Below are 24775 nucleotides of genomic sequence, written 5' to 3'. Positions count from 1 at the left end.
CTGTTGTAAAAATTCGCAATAATCTTGGTAACTATCATGTGTCTGGACAAATTGAATGAAGTTGCAGTTCAACAAAGACTCCTCTAACATTTAGACAATGAACAGCACACTGAGTTATTTAATAAGATCCTTTAACAGATAATTGATAAATTGTTTTGATTTGTGTTGTAGGATGACAGGGAAGTGAACTGGATTTTTCATAAAGTTTTTGTAGCTGTTATTTCTGTAGTCTATTTTAGGTTTGACAAGGTTGTTTGTGCTTACCTTTGAATTTTTGGGGATAATCTGTGTGCAATAGAAAGGAAGTTTTTGTTTTGCTTGGTTTGGTCTTTAAAACTTCTCAGTGAAACTTCACTTTTACAAATTTATTTATGTAATGTATTATACATGAAATACAAAGTCACGAAGTTAATATTATTTTGCTAGTTTGAGTGTATGTGTGGGTAGATTAGATGGAAATAAATTGACTTTTGTAAGGGTACATATTTTTAATACAAATTTTCTGACATTAACTCTGAGGTAATTAATAGCATAGCATCATTAATATTAGCTTAGCCTAGGTATTTGAAATGTGCTTTTGATTATATGTATCATATGATTTTACACATCTGTTTCTTTCTCTGTGAAAAAAAGTAACTCTTCAGCTATTAAGGTCTTTATGGGAGCTACTTTCTATAAGTGTCTAGGGGACTCTCAGAGACAGTTTAGAGTGTGAGGTACCAATATATCTTTAGAAGGTTTCGGTGGTGAACACTATTAAACTGTTTTAAAAAAACCACCAGACTCTTGCTAATCGCTTTTTGCTAGTTGAGTATTAAGGTGCTTTATGGAAAGAGAGTTGCTCTCTGACATTTCTTGTTTGTAGACTGGTTCATTAATAATGCTAGACCACAACTGTAGGAATCAAATAAGGTAGTTTTATCAGTAGTATCTATATAAGGAAAAATGTCAGCATTTTATTGATCTTGGATTGTCTTGGTTTGCCTTTTTTTTGTTTTGTTTGTTTTGGTGTTTTTGTTTGGTTTTTTGTTGTTGTTTTTGTGGGTTTGTTTTGTTTTATCTGCTGAAAAACACAATCAAAAAACATTATCCTGTATTTTTTGCAAATCTTTGAAAGATTTGTAAACATGTAGTCAAAAGAGATGAAAATTACATCTTATTTGTTTTAGTGCATATCTTAAGCAAATAAAAAGAAAAATTAGTTATATTTTTAAAAAAACAATAGCAGAAACTACAAAAGATGGAAAACAGATATAGGTTGCACCATTGGATTATTCTTATGTCAGCATGGAACATGTCCTCAGAATCACATCTCAGGAGTTCAAAGTGAAGAAATTTCTAGATACTATAATTTAAATGTAGCGTTTATTCTTGACTTTTTTCTTTATGGAACTATGTATTTTTTCAACTAATGCAAAACATGCTGTCTTGTTTAATTCTTTCTTTGTTTTGCTCTCATTGGCATAAGCAGAGCAAAATGAATTTTTTTTAAATAGCCTGACAATTCTGAATCTTACTGCCTCTTGCTCATCCTATCATCTCTATAATGGGACAAGGCAGTTGACTTTAACAAATTCTTATTTTGTTACTTCTCTTATATCTTTTGTTGTTGTTATCCACAGTGGCATAAAAACGCTGATCAAATGGTGTTGAATAACATCACAAAATTGAAAGTTAGTGGCTTTCACAGTGTGAAACCAATAAAGAGCTGCAATATTGCAATATCACGACTGCACTACTACTGAGTTTTTGGGAACCTTCTTATACCTCTATTAGTGTGCTCCATTTGGAATAGAAACTTGTTATTGGGTTGTGTGATATCTACAATTAAAGTTTCAGTGTGATCTGTTCTAAGCACATGATTATCTCATTTATCTTAATTGCATAACCATTACATTGCCAAAATCAAACATGCATTTATAAAGTCAGAATACATTCCTGAGGGCTTGTCAGAATTTTAGGTAACTTATTATTATGTTTTTCTAACATAAAATATATAACAAGCACATAGAATGATTATTTTTTTAAATATTCCTGGTGGAGAGCAGCTCATATACAAGGAAATCATAAGTAATCATGGAAAAGAGAGACAATACTGAAAGTTTTAGGAAGAGGTTTTAAGAAGTTTTAGGAAGTTGTAGAATTGTCTGCTAGAATTTCAGGGTTCCCTCTCTGATTATCCCTCCAAGGATATGATTTGATCAGTAAAAATTATTAATCTTGTTATGCAGAACACCTATTTCAGAAGAAGCTGATATAGCTATAAGATTCTGTCACCATTTTGAGAATGGGAAGTTTGTTATGTCTTGAAATTTTTTGAAAGATATAGAATCTAGTAAAGCAAACAAGACTGGCTGTAACAATGCTGTGAAAAATAGAAAACTCTTTACAATAATTTCTTTCATTGGCTCATACTAAACAGAGAAATTTAGTGGACCATCAGGGTAAATTGTCTCTCTGTGTTAAATTTTTCTTTTAGAACACTTTGCATAAAAATAAAAAGAGAAATTGCATATCTTGGGTTTTAGATAAAAAATAAATATTTGCATTTCCCACTTGGCTCAGCAAAAAGACAAGTAACAATACATGTGGCAGTGGGAGGTGATAATCAGATACCACTGACACTTCCTGACTGCAAACTTTGTCTGGTGCTTTTGCCAACGATCTAAAAAAGTCTAGAAGGATGTCTCAAGGATGTATTTCTGCTGCTTTGCCTTCTTTGCATTTCACAAAAGACACAAGAGGCAGCAGATTTTTTTTATTTTTTTTTAAGAAATTTGAAACGTTTTTACTTTGGATAAAAACATCTGGAAAATACTTCATTTAAGACTGGTATTACATTTTTTTTATACTAGGAATTGCCATTTCTAGGGACTTGAATGTTTAGGTTTAATAATAAATATTCTTGAGATTCTGTTGCAGTTAAAGATAGGAAATCTATATGAACATTTACCAGTGTGTTTTATCAAGCTTGAAGATAGGCAGTAATTTCATTCCTGTGCATGTGGGTAAAGACAGGAGGTGTACCACTAGCACAAGATCTGCATTTGTTTAATTTTTGTTTTTTGCAATCTCTCTCCAAAACTGAAACCTGCAAGTTTCCCACATGCTACTGGAATTTCTGTGTAGTAATGGAGCAAGAAGATCCAAGAGGGAAAAAGAAATGGTAAAAACTATGTTGAAAATGAAGTATTTGGTGACCTTATCTTCTGGTGATGTTTAATGTCTGTAGAAGAAGTGAAATATTCCCTAGCTCATGTGGAAATGAAAACCTTTAGGTGAGATATGCAGAGTTAGGGGCATGTAAGGGAGATCTGAAGAACAACATCTTAGCTGAACTCCCTGTACCTCTCCTCTCATTCATAGCTCAAAAGAAAATAGAGACTTCAGGCATAATGCTTGGGGTTCTCGTTTATGGAAACCTTTCTCTTAGCTTTACTCTTTGTTCCCTGGCAGGGGTTGCCATTCTGCCTGCTGATGTGTGCCTGTCTGCATGTCTGTGGAACTGCTTTAAAATACAAACCTGGATTTGGCCATCCTAATCTATAAATTTAATCCTACCCTGAATATCTGATAATGTTTTCAGTGCTGGAAAATTGAATAGGGTTTGGGAACAACAAGAGGATGAGTCAGAAAAAGAAAGAACAAGACTCTCTTTAGGCTTTAGCACCTATAGAGAAGATGTCAGCTAATTTATGCAGGTAGATTTACTAGGACTTCTGTATGCTTGCTGATAAAAATGACTAAATGCATTTGTAAATTGATCAAGCCTCAGCAGAGATGACCAAAAGAGAATGCCTAGGCTGTATGTCAGGGACCTCTCTTGTTTTTTGAGTGTCTGCTGGACTACTTCTCTGAGCAGACCTTGGAGTAGCCCCTGAAGGAAGGGTTTGTGTCTCTCTACGTACAAGATTAGACCAGTTTCCTAATCACACCCCTCAGTCTATGAAGTAGAGACTAAATTCCTAAAGACACCCCTTGTGCCTGTTAAAACTGAACCCCAGTGAAACCAGGGATTGAGGGGTTTTTGAAACAAAAAAACTGCGTAAGGGTCACAAGATCTCAGACTAGTGATTCGAGCAGTCTTTTGAAGAGACTGAAGTCAGCTTTGGTGCCTGATCCTTCAGTGTTCCCATGCAATGTATCATGGCACAAACACACAGGTTGCCCAGGGATTAGTTCTGGTAAGGTTTGGAGAATTCATATCTGTGGGTAAGTGGGACACATACAGTGTTTGCATCATTATGTATTTTCCTATTGATTAGTCATTTCAGTTAATAGAAATCTTAATATTTACATTCCAGAGTTTACAAATATTGAATAGTAATATTGCTCTGTTTAAACAAACGCAATACATATTTTCCTCAGCTTGAAAAGAAACTTACTGTGATAAAAACTTCCATAACTACTTAAATGAGAGATAAGTAGTTAATTAGCTACTCCAGAGGGTCAATATTTAAAGTTATAAAAAAGCAGCCCAGAGGAGAATTAGTATACTCCACTAAATTACCAAAAACAACTTTTGGCTAAACTAAGTGCAGCCCATTGGAATTAAAAACTCATTTGCTTTCCTGTTACTGTCATACTGCTCCTGTGCAAACATGCAATTTCCTTCTGTCATCCATAGTATTCCTTTAATTTTTAATATGCTTCAAGAAACAGGTGTCCAACAGCAAGGCTAGGTTTTAATTATTTATGTGTACTCATATCTTTAGCATATACAGGCTAAACATTCACAGGTTTTTCTGTCACTTTTCATTTATGCATTCTAAATTAGAATTAGTTACACGTGGTAGTTCTGTACAGATGTGGTCAATGTGTCACAGTAGATTCTGCATGCTAGATCCTGGTGTTTAGGGACAGGACTATATCTAGTACTTTTTTATGGATGTAAGGGCTGTGTAGTTTCACCAGAAATATGAGAATTCATGGCCATTCCTTCCCTCTCACTGTCAAATACAGAACATTACTCCATGAAGACTAAATGAAAAGTCTTTTTGTGTTCACTGTAAGTTAATGCTTTGCTGAGAGCATGGGAGCACGGCTCATTAAAAGCTTTCCCAAACCCATTTTGTTACACTTTGTACTGCTTATGTGTGGTCTTGTAGAAGTTTGTTACTGCTGCTGATGTCATTCTAACTTAGGGTTTCCTTTTTATTTCTATGTAGGCAGTATCTTAACTTGGCAGGATTTTTAGTTACTATTTCCTACTGTGGGAGCCTGGAATGGTAATAGCTCAAAGCCCTTGCCCTTTGAGAAGGAGCCAGGGTGCCTTTCCTCTGGCAGGGTTTGCTCCCCTAAGGGCAGCAGGTGAGTTTTGGGATGTGTGATGCCAAAACCTCTGATTGGTGTAAGACAGAGGGGTGAACCCTCACCCCAGAGAGAGGCTCTGGGTTTTCAGCCAGATAAGAGAGAAGGCTGATCAAAAGCAGACCCTGAGGAGGCAGGGTAGTTAATTATAAGTTTTAATTATTTCATCTGAGAATTTTTTTTTTTCTGTTGTACCAAAAATAAATGATGACCTCTTACAGTCAAAATGTTAGTCTGGGCAAAGGGAAAAATACTTTAACATGGACCCAAGAATTTACTACTGCTCTATTTAAATCTTAATAACCTAATCAAAAAGACAGCAAGGAGGTTCAAAATATGAGTCTAAATTAATACAGCAAAGCATTTCTAATCAAAGTGCTCTATATAGACTGAGTTTTGTCTTGGGTGGTTTGTCTTTGAGTTCTGAAAGTGTCCCTGAAAATCAAGCAACTATGTTTCAAGATCTTTTCTTCAAGCAATATGAAAATATAGGACAAAGTTTACATGTAATTTGTTTCATAATAATCTGATCTCTTTCTGATGCTTAACTCTTCAGTCTGCAAATTCACATTACAATCAAATCTATTGGAGTGTCTTAACACACTGGAGGGTACTGTTCTTTAATGTTTTTTGTTGCACCAGCATCTGGTTTTGCCCAGTTTCCAGGTCTCCATTCCTTTAACCAACTTTTTTTTTTTTTTTTTTTTTTTTTTTTTTTTTTTTTTTTTTTACAGTTCTGGGGGTCCTAAAGGACCCACTTTTTTATTGTCTCATGTTTTCACCTCACTACATTCTATGCCCTCACTATTGAGATCTCTGTTACCATATCCTGCCTCTGTTCCTCTCTGTTACACCATTACACTGGCCTAATATTTCTGTCTTCAGAAAATGACTCATTACTCCTGACTGTAAAACTTATGAATATTCCACAAAATTATTCAAACACAAATCAGGCTGTAGCCACCTGAACCTTAGAAAATTTGTTTTCCCAGCAAGGAAAGTTAAAGCAAAGCTCCAGGCAGACCAAGACAAGCCCAGTCAGAGCAAGTCTGGCAGGTGTCAGTCCCAAGGCCATGCAAAGGTGGTTTCAAAGGCAGGGTGGCTTGTTCCTAGCAGGAACAATATGGTGTTTTCTGGGCTGCAGAGGTTCACAGGGATAAGGAATAAGTAAAGGATGACAAAGAGAAGTGACATTTGACAACCTGCTGTTTCCATTGCAGAAATAAGCCCTTATTTGACTGCTCACATCCAGACTTTCACAATTTCAGAGTGTTTCTTGTTTGGCACAAAAACTTTGTTGCTTAAAAGGTGGCAATAAAGTATCTTCACTGAAACCAGTGCAGTCACTGCTGACCCTGCGTTGAACTCGGCTCAGTGATCGTTCTGGCTGCAGTTATACATGCTTTCTGACAGACAGCAGGGCAATTTACTGCAAAATGTTCTCAATAATTTTGACAGAAAGATGTTCTCCAAATTTATCATGCAAAACATGAGCTAGAAATTTTATAGTGGATTGGATTTCTGTAAATTTTTAAAGTACAAAATAATCTATTTACACTAGTCTTTTCTGTGGGTGTTCTGCATAAATTCCTGCGTACAAGAAACAGTAAAAAAAGTAAATAGGAGCTTTGGTAAATTAACTTGTTCAGTTCTGGAGTATGAACTCTTCCAATATATTACAATGGGAATTTGTGGTTTTAGTGTATCTTTTCTGTTCTTTTACAGAATGTAATGAAACCCATTGAGGTAGATCTGAGCTAAAAGCATAAGAGAAAGTTTTTGCACTGAAAAGCTTCAAGTATGACTAGGCAAAAGATGTAAAAAAATTCAGAATAGCAATGCTAATAAACTCATTTTACAGCTGAGGCGGGGACTGTGTTATAACTGGATGCAGGAAAATTGTCAAGCTTAAGTTCATTGTTCTTGGAATAACATCATGGCTTTTCCATACTGAGAGATTTTCTCTGTCTGAGATATTTCTCTGAAGCGTGTTTGTCGTCATATATTATGGGTCTGGGACACTTGCCTGTGATTATATGATTGCTCATGAATGCTCTGCTAATGGTATTTTTCCTGAAGAAAAATATTGACTCATTTGTTTTGAACTCCTACTCCACCCACATGTGGTAGTGTAGAATTATGTAAATTTAGTAAATGAGAAAAGTAAAATTTTACCAAGTGTAATAGCATTTATTCAAATGGGGGTATCTCTTATTTTTTTGTGTGTGTGTGTTTTCAGAGTGAGTGTTATGTTGTAACACATGAACATCTAGGCTCTAATATTTGGTGTTAAAAGTATTGTCTTATAAGAAATCATAAAATAACCGAAAATTGACTTTAGATCTTTTAGCTGTAATTAAGCAAACTAAGCCTTACTTCCATTTATCCAATTCAGATTTACTGTCTTTATTAAAAGTTACAGGTTTTCATTTTAGGCTTTCATTGCTATGGTTTTATAGAAAATATCTAGCCTTAAAAAAACAAAAATTCTCAAATTGAGACTGGCAAATGTAAAAAGGAATTTCTGTTAATTTTGGCCTATTCCAGCATACTTTGTGCTGGTGAAGTTTCTATTCTTTTCCTTGGTATGAATAGCAATTCGATCTAGGTGAACTAAACCAGTCCCACCTGTTTTAAGCCATCCCTTCATTTGTTTCAAACTCTTTATGGATAGGAAGGACTGTATATTATAATTTATTTAAAGTAAAAAAAATATATATAAGAATTGGAAATGCTATATTGCACAACCCATCCCCCCACAAACAACCCTGGGAATAACATTGTAAGGATTTCAGCAAAAGAATGTGGTGTTGTCCACTTTTAGGATATCCTGTATTTTTATTTTAAAATCTATATTGCTTATACTGTATTTTTGTTGTTGCTGATTTGTTTTTCTTCATAGTATTTATGCTTGTGAAAAACTGGGAACTTAACTGCAAAGGATTAAGTACAGCACATTCTATTCCAGGAGTACAGTGGTATCCATGCAAAGCTTAAATGAATATGCATTAAACTACTGCAGGTCTAAGTTTTATTATAACAATATTTGAAAAATCCCTACATTCCCCTGAACAGGACTTTGAGTGTGGAAATTTTGAAGAGCTAATAAACAGAGTGAGTTAATAGCAAAAAAAAAAATTGTTCTGAAATTCGTTTTGTTTTTCCATTGCTAATTTTTTCCTTTGTTTAAATTTTACGAGTAAAAATTGGTGTTCTTGGGTTTTGGTGTTAGTGTTCTTGATAGTCATGATTTTTGCCATTCTTGACCTTTCATTTTCAATGAAGAACTAGCAAATCAATGAAAAACAATTGAAAACATATTGGGTTAGAAGTCAAAAGTCTTTTGATGTTGAATTGCAAACTTTTTTAGAGCACTGACTTTCTGTAGAGTGCGGGATTTGTGATGTTTTGTTTAAAAAATTTAAGGATAAAATTTTGGTATATAAGGCTCCTTGATTTAATTCTTAAATACTTAAAAAGTTTACTTTTATCCTAGGAAATGTCTTTCTGATGTATGGCTTTAGTGCCTAAGGGAATCAGCAGGTATGAATCACACCAGGTGATAGAGGTATGATGGAGAAGATTGAAACAGTGATTAGGATTCTTAATTAGCAAGTATCTACAGGCTATAAATTAGTGCCAGCAGAAGTAATTAAACTACTTTATTTGAATAAAGTGAAAACCATGCTTAGTTTTAGGAGACAAACTTAATGTGAAGATTAAAAGAAAAAAAAAAGGTATTTGTATGTGAGGTGCTATACACATATTTCAAACACATTTGAAACAAACAAGATCAACTCATTTGTTTTCTGCTTTTTTTTAATGAGAAGCATCTATTTGTTATTCATGAGATTTTTTTTTCTTTTTCTGTTTCTTTTTCAATATGTGTACAGTATTTGCCTTTTTTTTTTTTTCTTCTTGCTGTTTTTCTATTTTTATAAGGGCAGCTGTAAAGGATTTGGAATCAGACATGTAGGGACTAATGCTTGTTCCTGGTGTAGCTGCTTTTACAGCCACTTTATGGGCAAACATCTCCTGGGTTCAGAGAGGGAAATTATTCTTTCAAGGTGTCCCTGGTCAGAGAGCCCCATGGGTTTCCACAGTTCTTTTGTGTGTCTGTGTCTGTTACACCACTTCAGTCTGACTCAATATGAAGCTTCTGGGCATCACACAGTTTGCAAATAGGCTGTGCCCCTGATCTTGAGCAAATGTTTGGTCATTAGGGATCTCTAGGACCTTCAAAGTTGTTTGTTTTTTTTTTTTAATTAATTAAATGGGATCATTATCCTGATTCTCTGTATAGCACTATTACAGGAAAGAGTCCTTTTGGGGTGTGATATGCCAACAGGCATTAAAATTTACTTGGACTTTTTTTTTTTTGATTGATATTTTATCTCATTCTAAGTAGTTGGTGAGCAGGAGAGTGTGGAGGGATAAAATGTAAGAAAATAAAGACAGTGCAGAAGGTAATCTCACCCCTGAGGAGTTGCAGCTGTACTGATCACCAAAGATTAGGAACAGGCCTGCTCTTAATAGGCCACAGCTGTGTCCAATAAGATGATGAGTGCTAGGATTTGGGGGTTTTTGCCTGTTTTTTGGTTTGTGGTGTTTGGTTTTTTTGGGTTTTTTTTTCGGACTAGTAAACTTTATACATTACAGCCATAACTTCTTTCCCTCCTGTCTTTAGGAAGGTAAATAATAATTTTTAATAGGTTCCTTTTTTTGCCTTTCTTGTCTTGAAAATGTACTGTAATCCTACCATCTGATCTGACTATAGGAGATAGAAAGCTGTATTACCTGTAGTATCTCTAAATGACCTCCCTTAATGCTTACATCCAGCCTACTTCTGATTCCTTGTATAATCATCCATGTAGCATAATCTATTGTTCATATCTCTTTGATTAGTCTTCTTGATGGATAATGTATCTAGAGTTTGTTGAATCTGACTCTGAAGATGAGTCAGTTTTACTCCTCCTCCCTCTCCTACTCCTCCTGACATTTCTGCATCAGAAGGAGTAATATTCTGAGCTTTTTTTTTTTTTCAGAGATCAAGGGGAATTCAATTGGAGGAAACCATATCCACACGCATCAAACAGAAAACTTTCAGAGTATTAGTGCAACCTATTGAACATTTTTGTGACCCCTTACTTTCTGGCTTCTGACAGCTTCCTTGGAAGTCTCTTCCCCTCCTTATCTTTTTGGTTCATGAATCAGTAGATCTGAAAAGCAGAGTGCTAAGGAGACTGTTCCTTTTGATTAATAAGTGAATAGATTTGCCGTAGAGCCAAGAATGGAACATCTTGTAACTGTTGGCAACATTACTAAAAGAATAAGTATCCTCATGGATACTTATTCCAATGTTGCTTATGGAAGGGGCAGAGCATAAAAAGAGTTTTGATCAAGAGAAAAGAAGAGTCTTAGGCTTTCAAAAGTTTTTGCATTAATGTAAACAGTTATTTTATTCTGGATGTTGTCCAGTGACCACAGGAACCAAAAAAGTCATTTTCAGGGTCATACGATTTTGAAACAGGACAGGTTTTTGGCTATTTGACTTCCTTTCTTCCTTTCTGGCAGAGCCAGCCTGGCTTTGTATGTCTGATGCCAGAGAGTGGCATTCGTATTTTTTAGCTCGGGAGGTTGCCACTGCAAACCTACATGAGATGACTCTTTTCTGTTTTCCACTCAGAAGTGCTCATATCTGTACTGCTAAAGAACACTGGAGTGTATCATGCAAGACATTTAGGGAAGCTGTTTCAGTCAGTTCATCCCAGGATTAGCAGTTCACCACTGGAACATCTCCCATTCAGAGAAGATGAGCCATGCAGGGTGGCTCCCTATTTTAATTTCTCTAATGGCAGTAGAGTTGGTCAGTGCTAGTCATCATTCTCTACTCCTGTGAAGGAGATACCAGGGAAGTAGCTTGAGCACGGCATACTCTGGCTGTCTCCCTAGTTGTGTTATGACTGCATGTTGTTCCTGATTGTGACAAGTAAAAGCATTTCCTTGTTTAGGCCTCGTATTCTTTAAGCCTGGGACAGAAAATACTTCCTGGCTGTATCCCATCATAGATCTGCTGCATCCAACAGACTTTTGGTGCTGTAGAAAATCTGTCAGTCTGTGTAGATTCACAATCTGCTCCTAAAAGCCAAAGATTACCATGCATGAAAGAAGCTTTACTATCGAGGAAATAATTTCTCCAGGGTCTACTTACATCAACAGTTTCAGCCATTTTATTCCCCTGCCCAAGACAAGAGAAGCAAATAAACATACAAGGACACAATTACTTTGGTCAAAATCAACCTTGAATTTTGTGGATTGTTGAGGTTCTGACTGCAATGTTTGTCCCTTGGACACAGTGGTTCCTCCTGAGTCACAGACATCAGTGCAGTGTTTATAAAGCACAGTCATGGTACTCAAATGCAGTGGTAGAAAACATTTGTTGGACCAAGGTCCCCCTGATCAGATGGATTCTAGAGCTTGTATGCAAATTTCAGTGAACACGAAGGAATTTCATTAATTTCTGCTTCTCTGATTGACTTGAAAAACAGTGAGTATAATCTAAAGCCAAGTTCTCTGTAGTACTGATAGATGTCCTAACTGATTCTGTATGTTAGAAGGGAGTGCACATAGTAGAGTCTGTGGGAATAAATATGTATATGTGCATCTATATGTGTGTCTTTCAGGACCTGGACAAAACTAATTTGGCATGCATCCTGTTATTCTAATAACTGGATATTGTGGTAAGGTTCCTTTCTAGATTGGAGGATGTAATTACCAAAGGACTGATGTTAGGTCTGGCACTAGGTGATTCAAAGGGAGGTTTGGCACAATAATTCTTGTCAAGATTTCTTCCTGTCTAATCAACATAATATTTGGGAAGAGTTATTGAATAACTCTTAAAAAAGTAAAATATCCATGTAATTCAAACTTTTAAAAAGATGTCAGAATTTCAGGAAAGGGGTACTTTTTTTTTTGGAACAGATACACAGTCATTGAAAATCATATATATATATAACCCCAAAAATTTTAATTATGATAAACTATATAATCATCAATCAATCATATAATTATAAGCTATAGAGTTATGAAATATATATACGTACAGTAATTTATAAAATATTATATCTGTATACCTAAATGTTTATACCTGTGTAAAAATATGACATATTTCTGAGTTTTTCTTTAGTCATCTTCTTACTGAAAAGTTTTTGCATTTTGTTTTCTAAGCCTTATTCATTTTGAAAACCCTTCGATGTAAGGATACATCTTAAATATCAATTTTTCCTGCTGTGTGATGATCTATGGCAAAAGAGAAGATTACTTGATTTTTCTATTACTATGTGACTAATTGGAGGCAGAGCACATGGAGAACCATTAGTATATAACATGAGCTGCATTATTGGTCTCATAACCTGAGTCGGAAGACAAGTGACATTTCCCAGATCAGGACTTTAAGCATGTGCCAACTTTATTAAAATTGTGAGACTGTCATGAATTTTGCCCCATGAACACTAACATTTCACTGACAAGGAATTGCCTGATCTGATTACTCCAAGCACGCCTGGAGGCTGTTTCCGCTGGGCCACGAGGGCTCTGGCTCCCACTCCCGCTCTTCAGCTGCTGCAGACCTGTCCCTTCCAGGCTGGAAGCTGCTCTGCTCAGCTGCTGGGCTGGGGCTGGAACTGGGCCCTTCAGAGGCAGCCAGGGCTGCGGTGATGCTGCCAGAGCTGCACGCTGTCCTCTTGCTGCTGGGAAGGGCATAGATCCTCGGAGGACATGGCTTCTGCTTGCTCGCAAGGAACAAAGATCCAGTTTCTGCACTGACAGGAACACAGTGTCTTGAATTTGGGGAGGGTGTTTTGTTTCCTACTTGGTGCAGAGTTTCTGTGTCCTTTGGCAGATAGCAAAGACAAGGGATCTGCTCCCCTAAGTGGTGGAAAATCACGTGTCTTCTGGCTGATAGTCCAAGACTTGATCTTACTGGCTTTGACGAGGGGAGAAAGGAGGAAGGAAAGCTTCTAGTTTTTGAGTTCTGAAATACTTAATTTGTAGGTAGACAGGTTCCTGATGTGTATTAAATAATAGCCAAACCCTGATAAAACACATTATTAATTTCAGTTGAAAATGCCTTAGCATCACCAAAAGACTGAAAGGAAAATTAAAAGCTGACTAATATGCTTTCTGCAAATATTCTCATTTTGTTCATCATCTTCTGTAAACAGATCTTTTGATCTAATTTTATCATCAAATTTTATAATAAATTTTATTAATCTTACAGTTTTCCCTTCATATGTCTAGCTCTTCATAGGGTGTCTAAATGTTGCTGTGTAACAAAATTAAAAATTTTTGAAAAGCATCTACTAGCTATAACAAGAATAATAATAATAAATCCCTCATATCTGCCGAAGGATTTGACTATGCTTGTGAAAATTTAGACTTGTCTTTATAGCAAATGATGGCTGTGAATTGCTTTGACATATTATCTTCTGTGGACTTACAATGTCATTAGTTTAATATTTATTATGCTTCATTAACCATATACAAGTTGCTAAATGATTTCGTTTTCATAAATTTAAGCTATCTTTGCATAATTCTAATAATTAGAATATTTTACTTAGAACTTTGCTTTATCTCAGAGAGAAAAAATTGCCTGTAAATGAGAAAACCTGCTACTATTAGAGATATATTTCACATAGTTTAGTATTTTTCTTGGAGCCCAAGCAGATGTTGAAGGAAGTGAAAATAATAAGATTTTATTTTTGTAAATACTAATGCTCTCATTTTGGGTAAACTAAGCAAATTCTTACATTGCAAACCTATTTTGTCAGCAGTCTTGTTCCCTTGAGTTAGGAGTTGCAGTCTTCTGATAACAGTTCAAGTTGAAAACATGCCTGTTACAATAAACAGAACACGAGCTCAGAAGTTTAAAATAGACTGTTACAGGCATGCTTTGCTTTTAAATGGGTTATATGGGTACCTGTTGTATGTAACATGAAATATTGGGATTTCTCTACATGGAAGAAGTTCATATTTGAATAAAATTATCTCAGGGTGAAGTACCAGCATCTTTAATCATGACTGAAAACAGGGCTATTCTTGGCTCTCTTACACATAGTTTCTGTTAACTAAATTTCACCAGTCAACACATGATGAGCAGCTTGACATGTCTTGTTAATAAGCACAGCGAATAGCTGTGAGAGTACAGAAACTTTAAGTCTGCAGTCACACCTACATCTGTTTGCTTGGAGAGCAGATCAAGAGCTGTTTGGAATCATCACAGTGGCTACTGAAGTGTGAAGGGACACCCATCACCCCAAGTTAGGTGTCAGTAAGGAGTTTCTGTGTATCAAAGGATTAGTCAGTATCAGTTATAACTGAATGTATTGTAGTTTATTTAAAATTTCACCTTTTAAAAAGGGCTAATGTATGATAAAAACCAACATAAAATAAAAATAAAATGGCTAGACAAGCCTTAGTATTTGAGCTGAATACATAATGCAAAAAATATAGAAATCAATTATATGACAAAATGAGTTTTATTGTGGTTTCAGTAATTCAGAAGAATAATAACATATGGAGAAACCCTTTAAAAATGAGGGATTTTTGATTTACTATTGCTCTACAAAGCATAGTTTATTTCTGCTAGCCTCCAACTGAGTTATAGACCAAGGAGGATAAGCACCAAGGACTACAATTGTATAAAATGTCCTTGCTGAGATACTGTTTCATCTCTTTTAGATCAGGCTGTACAATGCTTAGGCTCAAATAAACTTTAAAATGCTTCTACTCTGACATCAACAATGGTAAAGTCAGTACTTTCTCATGTTTTGTTATATGTCATTTTCTCCTCATTATTGAAGTAGACTGAGATATATTTTAAATGTCCAAGTACTCTTCCCATCTAATTCATATATGCTCCTCTCCCTTTCCCAACCCCATGCCCCCACCCCCCATTTTAACTTTAGAACAAACAATGTGATTTGGCAAAGGCTGAACATTTTGCTTGCCCACTGTTTTGTACTGTGGTCTTGTCATTGATAACTCATTTTCTGGACGTAACGGAATAATCAAAACCTTTACGTTGGTAATTGGAGGTATCTAAGACTTCTGGGAAGAGGACCAGAACAGATGTTCAGATGTGAAAGAGTGATGCTTGCAGAGCTTTTTGAAGGATAGACCTTTAATGGGATCTTGAAAGTCAAGGTGTTGCTGATATTTAAATATAAGTCTGTGCAGAAATTTGTAAACTTAGTTACTTGGTTTAATAGTCATGCTGGCTTGCTATTTCAGTAACTATGCTGTAAAAAATAACTGCCCTTAAAAGACATTCTTTAGGAGTAAAATGTTTCATTAGCTCCCTTTATGTGATTTAAAATAGAAATTATTTTAAGCAAAGTAAACCAAAAAATGAGTTAATGGAAAAATGAATCTGTCATGAGAACATCATGGCCCTCATACCTTCTAAGATATCAAGCCCACTTTGAAAGAGAAAAAGCCCTGAGGGCCAGCCTCTTGATTTTAGTCTTATCTTTCCCATAAGAGTATTTATTATATGAAACTGAATTTTTTTTCTTTCTTTCTTTTTTTTTTTTTTTTAACATGAATTATTTGATGTGGTTTTCCTAGAGGGACCTCTTGAAGTTTGTGGTAAGCTACTGGTTTCTTTGAATTTACTCCTTTTAATACCCTGTTAGAATTTTAGCTGACCTTATTACATCTTCCATTAGATAGTATTAATCTGTTTTCATTTGTCTAGTCAATCATAAGCGTGGAAGCAAAATTCTTTTTCTCTTTCCATTATGTTGAACTCGCTGATGGCTCTTGCTTTCTTCCTTTCCTGTGCTATGAGCTCCTTGAACCAAGTTCATTTTATGAGAGCCTCCAATTCCTTACTTATTTATTTTCTGGTAAAAAGCCAGTTTAGGACAGCTGGTGGTCCAATAAGTTACTTGGATGTTGCGCATTTTCCTTTATGTTTTTTGGTTGTCTAGTGTATTTTTCCTAAAAGTTTTGAAGTCACAACCAACAGAATGTTTTTTTAAAGAAAAAATATAAACCTTTTTCTTTAATTAGAACCTGAATGCTAAAATCCAAGTTCCATCCTCAGATTTTTCCCTTGCTCCAGCATGGATCCTCCACACAGCTTACAGTCTTTCAGGATAAACCTGTTCCAACATGGGTTCTCTGTGGGCCACATTCCTTAAGGGATATCCACCTGCCCTGGCATGGGGCTCCTCCATGGGCTGAAGTGTGGATATCGATTCCACTGTGGTCTTTTCCCTGGGCTGTTGAGTGTTGATCTTGCTTTGCTGGATCCCTTTCCAGGTGCTGCATGGGAATCCCTGCTCTGGTGCCTGAAGCACCTCTTCCCTCTCCTTCTTCACTGACCCTGATGTCTGCAGGGCTGTTTCTCATACTGTTTTCCTTGTCCTACTTCGCTTGCGGTGGTTTTGCTCTTAAATACAAGTTCCCAGAGGTGCTGCCTTTGTGGGCAAGGGGCTCAGTCGTGCCCTGTTGTGGGTGGCATGGAGTCATCCGGAACTGACCATGTCCAGCCCAGGGCAATCCCAGCCTCCCATCACAGACCCCCAAGGCCTGGGCACTGACTGTTCAGTGAACCGGGACTGGTTTGTCCAATAGCAGTGGTAAGTGATTTGTCATCTTTCCTTCTCTCTGTCCTTGGTTCCTGGTGCATGTTCTAGGCAGTTGTCCCATTGAGAGTGGGACAGTGCATTCCATACCATGAGCATCAGTTCCTGTGCCACTGGAGGTGAGAGTGGCCCTTGGTTAAGCCACCTTGTGCTGTATACGAACCTCTCAGACTATAGCAAAATCTTGATTTCATTCTACATTTTCCCAGCTGATAGTGCTGAAGGAAGCCATCCTGAAAGGCCGTGGAGATACATCCCTCTAAAGAGTAGTGCTGCCTTGGAAACTGCTGAGCTCTTGCCTCTCACAGTCATGTAACAGTTGGTTGGTCACTAGGCATCCTGATTCATAAACAGTGTTCAGCCCTGACATCACTGAATAGAAGTAATGATTTTATGGGTTTTGGTTGGGATTTTTTTTTTTGTTTGTGTTGTTTTGTTTTGTTCTTGGGGGTTTTTTTTGGGGGTGGGGGAGGTTTGTTTTGTGGTTTTTTTTTTTGGTTGGTTTAGTTCTGAGGTTTTTTTGTTAGGTTTTGTGTTGGTTTGGGTTTTTATGTTTTGTTTTGGTTTTGTTTTGAAATGCAGACAAAACATGGACAGAAGTGGGGAAAAAAAGCCAAACCTAACCCAACCAACCAAGAAAACTTTCTTGGTCCTTGAAAGATCAATTTACTTGTGATCTAGTAAGATACTTCTGCTTTCTCTAAGAATTGATTTTTGTTTACATGGAAGGACATAAGCTTGATCCTTGAGTCAAAAGTCAGTTTGATAAAATTCTAACATGTTTCATTCAGTGGGATTTTGAGCCTGTATGAGTACATTACATTTTTATGCAAATGTATTAAAAGTTTTGGGGGCTAGAATAAGAGTAAGTACTGAAAATTGAACCTGGTGATAAGGAGGTGATGAAAGTATACTACAATTGAATTAGCAGACTGAACCTTTATTTATCAGGTTATTTAGGATGCTTGGGACTGAGATTTTATGTACATTCTTGGTAATCTTTTTTTCAGAATTAAGTATCTAAGTCCCATATAGCTGAAGAGATAAAAAGTCTGATTTTTTTTTTTTTTAACAGAGTAATATGTAGTGTTATTTTGTAGCAGAGGGTGGAGTTAACAGCATTTCTAGTAAGTTTTGTGTGTGTGTATGTGTGTGTCTGTTTCAGTTTTCTGTGGTAATCTCTTTTTTCACATCTCTCCAGACCCTGAACTTCAGGGCAGGTACTGGGGGGATGAAGTCCCCCCCAATTGTAGAGGAAGATCACATTTGAATCCAGCTTGAACATGTGTAAGTCCATGGGACCCAGTGAGATGCATCCCAGGGTCCTGAGGGAACTGGCTGCTGTAGTTGTTAAACCACTCATTTCAAAAATTGTGGCAGTCACTGAAGTTGTAAATAAGCCTGTCTCTTTAAAGGGAAAGTGTGGATGGCTTACACTGAACCATTTAAAAGGTATTTTCTAGTGCCTTCAAAAAATGGGTAAATAAATGCATTGATATAGGTGATACCTTTGGGGTAAACAAAAAAATTAAAAGGAGGATGCACTTACCCCATGTCTTTTATCTACTTAAAGCAATGATTCTGAACCCCCTCTGTCTTTCTTTATCCCTATTATGCTTCAACATGGAAGGAATTTTTAAATGACTTATACTTTGAAAATGGTGGCTCAGAAAAAGAGGATTCTCTCTGTGTGTCTGTATCATGACAACCCAGATTTGCAACCAGATTTCTGTGTACATGCTACAACACACTGATTTCAGCTAAGAACTTGAATAAAGAGTTGGTTTTGTGATCTATTTAGGAAAAGCATTAATACAATAACTTGTCTCTAACAACAACTTTCAATCAAGAGTAGTTGCTTGGACTACTTTCTGTAACCTACAAAGCCACACTTTTATTGAACATTAACCACTTTTCTCTCCCTTTTCTTTCCCTTTTGAATGTCAGTGCTAGAAAACAACAAAAACATCTTTAATAAATATACACATCATTAAATAGAAATTGAGAAGTTTATTCTTTAAACTTGGAATTAGAGCTCAAAATCAATTTTAATTACAATATTTCTGTACATTCTTTTCCATTTGTTTGCTTTGTTTAGATGTGTGCCTAATGCAGACTTTAAATAATAATTTAAAAAAAGAAGAAATTACTTTGTACATCTTCGAAATCTAGCCTGGTTGATCTTTTCATAAAATGTATTGATAAAGGAATATTATCATTATTCATGTTCTGGTAAGACTCAGTGATTTTTAAAATTGAGTAACCATGGAAACACAACTGGGTAACATAAGGAAGAAAGTGTAGGGGTAAATTTACAGTTAGTCTTTTAAGAAAAAAGTTATTTCTGTTTTTACAGTATAATGTAGCTCAGTTTTTTATCTAATCTCTTACCCATTCGTGTGTGCAGGTATATTATGTATATGCATACACATATTGAACATATTGAATGAAAGAAAATAAAGATTTACTTTTTTTACATTCTTTCTAGTGTTTTGGATTTTTTTTTGTTGGGGTGTTTTTTTGTTTGGTTGGGTTTTTGTTTTGTTTTGGCTTTTTTGTTTGTTTGGGTTTTGTTTTTTCATTTTTATTTTTTAATTCAGAAAATTATATCCAGAAAACTCGCTAGCTTCTCCCCCTTTATTTTTGTTTCATGTTTTTTTTTTTTTCCTAAATGAGAGTTTGAGTAATCTTCCTAAGTTATAAGTTAGTTTTAAGAGGCAAATTTCTAAAGCATTGTGGTAGAATACTCTAGCAGTCAAGGCATTAGAAGGATCACAGATGGATTATTGGACCAAAGTGTAATAAAAATGTTACAAACGTAAGGTAAAGTCAGTTACTTGTTACTGTGGAAAGCATATGTTGTTTTTAATGTGATAAATCACAGAACTCGTAGGGGTTTGCGTAGTATTTGGCACACATTCTGGTGTCTGTCTTTTGTATTGCTTGTGAACGTGGACTAAAATATGTATTTTCTTTATTAGAAAATATTCCCCAGGTATTTCTGGACTATGCTTTCATATAACGACCTGCTGGGTGATGCTTTCTATCCTGTATATCCCTGTGAACCTCAGCCTGCTGTTTTTCCTTAGCATTTCTAATCCACATGAGGATACGCATCTTTGTATGATGGAAGATGTGTTGAGTTCTGGGGTGTTAATAGCAGATTTTTAAAATATGCTTGCTTTCTCTCAATGTCTAAAAGCCTTCATATATTTTAAACAAAAAGGTCAAGAAGATTTTGAGCTTTCTTACTTTAAACTTTTGAAAGTTGTAGTTTGTGACTTTCTTTGGGATAAGAGTACTTATCTTCCTGACTAAATCAGCATTTCTTGTGAAAGAGGTACCTCTTTTCCTGAGTCTATTTTTTTGCCCACATTTCCTGCGCTCATCTTCTACAATCTCGTAGAGGAAGTTGAATGGGAAGCTAAGTCCCTAAATGTATTCTCTTTGTTCTGATGCAACCTCTAAAATGCATCAGATGTCAAGCTATGCCCACTGTGAGCAATTCATGAAGAAATTGCCTCAACATTTTGATCACAGTCAGGCTTTTATTATGAAAGTAACTAGCATAGAAAGACACCTTTAGAAGTGTGAAAACAAGCAACACAATGAACTAAAAAATGATGAAATTGAGCACAGCACTGGCACAGTACAGCTGCTGTCCCTGGCAGTGATTGTGGTCTTTGACAATAGTCTGTGACTGCCAGGAAAGCCCCACTCACTACAGGGAAGTAATTTCTGTTGGTTAATGTTCATTTTAATATCAATGTAGAGTTCAAGCCAGATCCCATCTGTGAAAAACTCTGAACTTTGGTAGTTTTTTGTGTTCATGAAATGGTCATATCAAGCTGCTTTATTTTTAAGATTTGTGTAAAGGTATACTGTACCTTGTCTGGCTTCATAAGTGATTTTCTATATATATTCTGAATCAATGTTGGAGACAGAGTTTTGCAATCAAAAGACTATATTCAGCACTTCAAGGAAGACAAAAAAATAATAGTGTTAAATGAACATGGAAATCATTTGCACTATAGAATGTAAAATTGCTTTTTCCTTCCCTGGAGTTTATATGGTAAAGGAGACTCCTCATCTTCAGTGGAATTTTCAGTGTGCAGTATGGTAATACAAGATCACAAGTACTGTCTTTGTTCCCCATCATTTTCCTAGTAGAGTTTATACACTAAAACTTACTTCCACCTGCATCTTGCTGAAGGATGAATTCAAGTCCATCAGATGTTGCATATCCTTACAGTATTCTGAAGTTCTGAAACCCAGAGTCACCAGACTCAATAGCATTATCCTGTCACTTGCAAACTGGCTCATATGCTTTATATTATACAGGGGAGACATTTTTGGATAAAGTAGATTCAGCCTGATGGCTTAAAACACATAAATGTCCTCATTTGGACTTGGTAGTTACCAAAGACCCAATTATCTGTTGCCTGCCAACTCTCATGGTCATTCATAGCTATGTGAGAAGGTGTGGAATGCTACATTATTTAAAGTCCTTTCCTCCCTGACATGCTTATATAACTAAACTATGAATCTATGGAGTATCAAGCAAGTGATATTTGTGATATCAGCCTCTCAGTGTTGCAGGAATTCCAAAGTTAAATTTGATGATTGTCAAGCCCTTGAAGGTGCTAGAACCTTTCTTGTTTTATTTTAATCTTGTAATGACCTTGAAGAGGTGAGGAACAAAAACGTGCTCATTAACAGCAGCCTTAAAGTCCTTATAAAGATGGTTCTTGAAAAAAAGCCACCCTAGTGTCTTTTCTCTAGTCCTGTGCTCACCCTTCAAGGCTCCTTTTGGGTTTCCAGGTGATGGTTTATGGCTTCTCCTAGCCCACAGTCAGTACAGCTGTACAATCACTGTCATGAGGTTTTTGCTGAGCAAACTGTGATGTTCATGATGAGAATCCCCACCTCTTCACTTTTGGGGCCTTTTTGGGTTTATTTTCATGTGTTTCCTTGCCCAGGCTGCTACCTTCTGGCAGCTTTCAGCTCAGGGCACAGTCTGTGGGCCTTTACTAGGACTGACAGAAGTAGTTACTGGGCTACTCTTTATTTTAAAAGTGGTTTTGTATAGTGTCAGCCACATCGATTTCAGTGAGGATGAATCTATATCTTCAAGCAAAACATCTATCCCAATGCTTCAGATAGTCAGGTTTAAATCTCCAAGACATTTTGGATTATTTGTTCCAGGTGTCATGGTCTGTCTTACCATTCCCTCCAAATATGAGATCTTTACACTGGAAATAGCTGAGTAGTTTTAATTTATGGCAGCAGCTTATTTTCCTGCTGAACCTGAGTATATGAGTTGCCTGTAAGCACTCTTTGCAGCCTAAGAAACATGAAATAGAAGATGGGAACTGCAAGGAATACTGAAATCCTTATGAAAGGTTCATGGCAAGTGGAAGCAGCAATGCGTGGGTTGCTGACAGGACATGGATTTAGGTATGAGCAAGGGAGGCACCGAGGGCAGTGATACAGGTACAGGATGAAAGAGGGTGGATAGCAATTCAGTGCTGCTGAAGCAATGAAGGCAGTGAGTTCTTGGGGATGGCTGAGGTGCAGGCTGTTGTTACTGAATGAGGATTTGATGCATGTGTGTGCGTGGAGGGAATTTGCAATAGCACTGACAAGCAGAAGTTCTCATGCTGTTTTGAGATGTGTGGAACTGGAAAGAGCTCTAAATAAAAGCAGTAGCTTCAGATGCAGCAGGGCACAGCCTGACTGTCTCCTCGTGCTACGTGAGCTTCCATCTTTGTGTGAGATCCACAGGTTTTTCTTTATTGCTTAATCATATGAGTGTCACTGGCATAGAATCATATGGTATCTCTAATTAATAGCCCTAATACAGGATGGCAAAGAGGTCAGCAATGGGAGATGAGTGGCATTTCTCAGAACTTAATGGTGAACAGTGGAGTCTCTTGTGGAGAAGCCACATATGTGCATGTTAGAGTGCATTAAAATTTGATTTTTCAACCTGAAGCTATTGTATATACATAGTGATAGACAAGATGAGCAGAGATAAAAAAAGTTGTGAGATAGATTAACCCTTCTCTTAGAATAATTTTGTCTTCTGTAAAGAAAAAATGTCATGAGTTTGGGTCAGTCTTTCAGGGAGTAAGAGTCAATGTATGATTTTTGTGGAGTTCTGGAAATACTATTTATATTTTCCTTAAGTATAGTATGCTAGAATAGTTGTCCTGGATCAAAAAGAATTATTCTCATTAATCCTTAAGACTCTTGGTGTGACTTGCACTTTTGAATCTCTAGAGACAAGTAGAACAAGATATGCTGTCCTAAAATATATAATTGATTGTAGCCTTCTGCAAAGAAGAAACTGGTATGGAAAAACTTTGTTCATTATATACTAACTGATGACTTAAAGTTGAGTTTTCAAGCCAGAGTGCTTATCTTCTTTGAACCATTTCTTTCCCCAATTTTCCAATGCTTATGTAGCTCCTGCAATTTGCTTGTAAAGTGGAAGCCTTGTTTGAAGTTTTGTTTCAAAATGGGAATAATACTGAGAAAAATCTGAATCTGAGAGATTCTTTAAATTGGGAATCACTTGTTAGTTAGCTTTAGTTCTACACTGAGCAACAGCAGTGCTTTCCTCAGTCTCAGTTTTGAAGGGTAAATTAATATGAAGAAACATTCTTCTGAAAGTAGTCTGTTATTCTCTCAGCAGACAGAGAGAAATGATATTTTGCCTCTGAAAATCTGCACACATTTTTTTCGTTATTATTTATGTATTTTTCCATTCAAGAGAGGTAGGTAGGAAAATTGATCAGAATCCCAGAGTGGGTTTGAGGGAGCCGTAGCATATCTCTCTCCATCCTTGCCCTCAGAAGTAACAGCTTCAAAACACGACAGTGGCAGCTTTCAGTTGCTGCACTGCACTGCAGTATCAGCTCCTTTCCAAGCAACAGCTGATCACTGCACCCTGCTCAGTGCGTGGTGGAAAAATCCATGTGCCTGTGTAGGTGGAAACATGTGTCAGCCTATTGTGCCACTATCCAATTCTAATAGTAATAGATGAGGCTTTGCTGTTCATTTATTCGTAAGTGCTGAATTATGGAGAAATATTAAGAATCAATGATCCATCAAATGCAAGACCTGAGTTTCCTAGAAAACTGCCTGCTAATTTGCTTACTGCTTATTCATACTGAGGTTTTTCCTGTATTCATATATTTCTATGTATTAACTGGTCTTTGGCTCCCCATGTTGGAACAAATTTTTTTACTTAACTTGTGAAATGCTTGAATTGTCAATTCCAGAACTGTTTCACTCAGTGGTTACAGAATGCATCATTTATAGTAATTTTGAAATGTTTAATGTTAAAAACTTTGAATCATCCTCTTCAATTTGGAAAGTAAACAGGTTTGCTATGAGAGGAAGGGTTTGAAGATGGCTGCCAAAGATCACTGTCTATGAACTGTTCTAAGCAATTATTTCTACTGTTGATTGAGTTGACTTATGTTTTGCCATGAGTATGAGCTGGGGTGTTGGGTTTCCATTTGGCTTATGCATAGTAGAACTGGCAGAATGTATTTGCATCTATTTTCGATACTGCCAAGCTTCAGTTGCCCACCTATAAAAGCATTTTTTCAGTAAGTCTTTTATTCCAAAAGAAGTGGATTGTATGACTCTGTTGATATACCTAGTGGTACAGCTGAGGGCACATCATGAAAAGAGAATATTCTGCTGTAGGTCTTGATGATAGTGCCAGTCTTCAGAAAATATTTGGAAAAGTGTAGAGGAAGGATGATATTATAGATTATGAAGAGATTTGGGATTTTAAATAG

The 24775-nt window shown here is 36.3% G+C and overlaps 1 protein-coding gene across 15 annotated transcripts in view; it reads left to right on the top strand.

Annotated features, from left to right (window-relative positions):
- TAFA5 (TAFA chemokine like family member 5) overlaps positions 1–24775 on the top strand; it is a 505501-nt gene that overhangs the window by 143220 nt on the left and 337506 nt on the right. For 2 of the 15 annotated variants that reach the window (XM_077179069.1, XM_077179071.1), the window contains exon 2: positions 15937–15957. The exons of the other annotated variants lie outside the window; for them this stretch is intronic. In XM_077179069.1, the coding sequence (XP_077035184.1) occupies positions 15937–15957 (21 nt within the window). The remainder of the gene's footprint in view (positions 1–15936; positions 15958–24775) is intronic. 15 annotated transcript variants of the gene reach the window in all.

Source organism: Agelaius phoeniceus, chromosome 5, assembly GCF_051311805.1.
Source record: "Agelaius phoeniceus isolate bAgePho1 chromosome 5, bAgePho1.hap1, whole genome shotgun sequence".
In the NCBI taxonomy this organism is placed as follows: domain Eukaryota; kingdom Metazoa; phylum Chordata; class Aves; order Passeriformes; family Icteridae; genus Agelaius; species Agelaius phoeniceus.
The sequence above is the reverse complement of the archived record's forward strand: the minus strand, read 5'-3'. Positions and strand labels throughout refer to the sequence as shown.